The sequence below is a fragment of the Manacus vitellinus genome, unplaced genomic scaffold (genome assembly GCF_001715985.3).
Source record: "Manacus vitellinus isolate BGI_N305 unplaced genomic scaffold, ASM171598v3 scaffold_26_pilon, whole genome shotgun sequence".
Classification (NCBI taxonomy): domain Eukaryota; kingdom Metazoa; phylum Chordata; class Aves; order Passeriformes; family Pipridae; genus Manacus; species Manacus vitellinus.
The window spans coordinates 9,286,424-9,289,860 of NW_021939960.1; the positions used below are offsets into that span (position 1 = coordinate 9,286,424).

Genomic DNA, 3,437 nt, shown 5'->3' on the forward strand with positions numbered 1-3,437 from the left:
GTGTCCCCACCGGGAGCCGCGGCGCGGAGCGCAGGTACGGGAGGGGATGCGGTGCGGGCCGAGAGCGGGGGCGGGGATGCGGACTGGGAGCTGCTCGCCCCGGGAGAGGGCCGGGGGTGAGGGATGGGGGGTTCCTCACCGCCGACAGAGCCAGTGTCCAGAGCAGTCCCCACCCCGGGGGTTCCAGGGAACCGGCACATGCCGTGAGAGCCAAGGATGCGCTCGTGAGCTACCCCCTCACGCCGGTGCCCTCCCCGGCAGCGGTGTGCCCTCTAGAAACGGGGGCTGGGATGAGGGCGAGTGCCAGCGCCGGTGGCACCGACCTGGGGTTGGAGTTCGGCCTGGGTAGGGTCCTGCTCCCCTGACCCTGCTCCCCCACTGAGCCCCTGGGGCTCACCGGGACACTGACTGTGGGGTGCAGGAGGGCCAGGACCCCACCCGTGGGAGCCATCAGGCCCAGGACCTGCCCCCAGCCCTGGCTGACAGCATCTTCCCTCAGCCCAGGCAGCCCCCCGCACCCCTCCGGGAGCCATGGCCCAGCCGGGCAGTGAGCTGGGGTCCCCGCCGGTGGCACCCACATCCCCTGAGCTGGAGTGCCAGATCTGCTACAGCCACTTCGATGCCCGCACCTGCAGGCCCAAACTGCTCCACTGTGGCCATCGCCTCTGCACCCGCTGCCTGCGCAGGATGGTGTCTCCAGGCGATGCATTGACCCCCCAGCTCCGCTGCCCCTTCTGCCGCCAGCACAGCCCAGTGCCCGGCGGGGACGTGCAGCAGCTGCAGGATGATGGTGAGGCACTGGCACTGCTGACAGGCCGTGAACGGGCCAAGAAGAGGGGTCCACCCCGAWCCCCGGAGGTCCTCCTTTGCCCTGGCGTGCTGGAGCCCACATCCAGTCCCGACTGCCTGGTTGTCACCATCCTGGAGGTGCCGGAGGACGTGGCCCCACCGGAGAGCCTGGGCAGGCTGGAGGTGGTGCGGCTGTATCGCCCCACCAGCCTGGGTGTGCTGCCCTGCCACGGCCCTGGGCAGAAGTGCCGCGCCTGGGGGTGGCGAGCCGTCCCCCGCTTCATCCTGGGTGTCCTCTGCCTCCTTTACTTCAGCTCCCTGCCCTTTGGCATCTACCTCCTGCTCATTGAGCACCACAGCCTGGGCATCATCCTGGTCAGCCTTGTGCCCTCCACCCTCCTCCTCTGCATTGTCTACAGCCTCTGCCAGTGCCTGTGCCTGGAGGTCTTTGGGTTCCCCCACTCCTGACCCTGCCAGGCCAACCTCTGTGCCTGTGCCAAGGAGGGTTTGGGTTCCTTGGAGTGTTATCCCTTGGGGTACAGGTGTTCCCTGATCCACAGCATGCCCTGCCTGGACCACAGGGAGAAGCTCAGCGCCTGGTGCCTTCCCATGCAGAACAGCACTGGAATTTCCATGTGGCAGCCCACATCTGAGTGGCTGCAGGAGCTCATTGCAGCCTACAAGCATTTGGGCTGGACCCTCAGCTCCTCATCCTCCTCTTCCACAGCAGACAAAGAGCAGGAGCTGGGCTGAGAGCAGAGCAGCAGCCGGGAGACTAATCCCAACTGAGGCAGGCGAGTGCTGGGCGCTGAGCGCCGCGGCCGGAGGGGCCCCGGCAGGAGAGGGACGGGCAGAGCCCGAGGGCTCCTGCGGCCGGACCGGCCCCAGCACGGCTCCGTGTCCATAGTGTAAATAGTTCTGTCCGTGGCGCCCACGCTCCTGGCGGGGCTGCTCCCCTCGCATCCGTGTTCTTTTCCCATGTGTGAGTCCCGTGTTTGCCGACACTGTGTCCTGGAGAGGAAAGGAGCAGAGGAGAGGAATTTCTTTGGTGTGTAAAGACGTCTTTGCAGCTGTTTTGTAGTCGTTGTGGTTTTTATGCGAAGCCTCTGGGCTTTATTTAACCTCCTTGGGTTTTGTTTTGTAAGGATTAATTTAACACCGCTAACCATTTTATTACTTTTATCAAGAAGAGCAAAGTCTATTTTTGATTTCTGTTTCCTAGTTCTTAGGAACATTAAAACCAGCATACAGCTCTGCCTGTGTCCATCCCTTTTCTTCTCTGCTATCTAGGGTCCGTGTTCACCCCCCGTCCAGCCTCTGCCTGGGTGGAAGGTAGAAAAACATCGGGTTTTGTTTTTTTCAGGACTGTCTGGCATCTGCCCTGTTCTGTACAGCCGTGACCTGGTGAGTTTTGTTTCCTAAAGACCAGTGAGCCCCTAAAGCAGCTCCTGGCTCTTGGCTGCTCCGGTGTGATTTTGGTGCTCTCCCCTCAGAGAAGTGCAGGCAGCTGGACTGACCTTGGACTACTCGGGGCAGCACAGCCGATCTCTGGTGGGGTACCACAGCAGTGCCAGTGCCACAGCAGTGCCAGTGCCACAGCAGCGCTGGTGCTGGTGCAGGAGCAGTGCCAGTGCCACTCTAGGGTGGGCAAGAATTGCCCAGCCCCACACGCTACCTGCTCCCAGGGGCTCCACAGCTCTCCAAAGATGCTTTTGACAGAGGCAAGGAGATCTTTGATGTCCTTTAAGGACACTCAAGACAGCTGGGAACGCTGGCTGCAGAAGTAGCAGTTTGTAAAGCCTTTTTTTCCCTTTTGTTCATTGTTTTGAGGCAAGACTGACTGTTCCCGAGACCCAGGTGAGCAGAGATGTGCTGATTCTGGGAGTGTCCTTAACCCACCCCTTGGTCAGTCAGTCTACACAGAGCCCTTTACTGCTCCCTCAGATGAGGGACCGTTACCTGGTTAAGGATCCAACAGCTGTGGTGCCACAGGAAACGTGTAAGTGGCATCAGTGGCCAGAAGCCACTGGCATGGCTGCTTCTAGAACATGTGCTTTATCCAAACAGAGCAGGAGAGCTGTGCAAGGGGCAGCTGAAGTGGGCAGTTGGGAGTGGTGGGGGGTACAGTTGGGGGTGGCAGGGCTGGGGGAACAAGGCACACCAGGAGCTGGACCCCTGGCATAAAAGCTCTCAGACTGTGCCAAACGTGGATGATTGAACTGAAAGGCCCTTGTTAACTGTGCCCCCGTGGTGCTCGGTGCTGCTGCTGTTCTGCCTGGCAGGAGGGACAGAGGTGTGGGGAGGTCCCTGAGTGCTCCTGTCCCTCGGGGCTGCTGGAAACCTGTAAGGGCAGCAGCCTGGCACGGATCTGACCGGGCTGGGGAGACACAACCTGCAGAGTGGGATGTGCCCGGGGCTCGGCCGTGCCCAGCCCGAACCTGTCAAGTGCTGCGTCCCCCAGTGCCCCCAGGGGGTGCCGGACTCCAGGGGCAGCTGCCGCAGTCCCCAGGCTGCGAAGGAGCATCCTCAAGGCTGACCAGAAAGGGAGGACCGCGGCGTGCAGGGAGCTGCGCCTATCCCACACCGAACGCCGCACCGACCGCTGCATAGACCCCTGCATCGTCCTCCCGCAGCCCGGCGGGGCCCGG

The 3,437-nt window shown here is 62.2% G+C and overlaps 2 protein-coding genes across 2 annotated transcripts in view; both read left to right on the forward strand.

The window, feature by feature from the left end:
- Positions 1-365, forward strand: part of PCIF1 (PDX1 C-terminal inhibiting factor 1) — a 9,290-nt gene extending 8,925 nt beyond the window's left edge. Inside the window, exon 16 of the mRNA XM_029960421.1 lies at positions 216-365. Coding sequence (XP_029816281.1) covers positions 216-365 — 150 coding nt within the window. The remainder of the gene's footprint in view (positions 1-215) is intronic.
- A 145-nt stretch (positions 366-510) lies between these two features.
- On the forward strand, positions 511-2,044 carry LOC115307542 (E3 ubiquitin-protein ligase RNF182-like). The gene has a single exon (XM_029960364.1). The coding sequence runs from the start codon at positions 532-534 to the stop codon at positions 1,255-1,257; it is 726 nt and encodes a 241-aa protein (XP_029816224.1). The 5' UTR covers positions 511-531; the 3' UTR covers positions 1,258-2,044.
- The last annotated feature ends 1,393 nt before the right edge of the window (positions 2,045-3,437 follow it).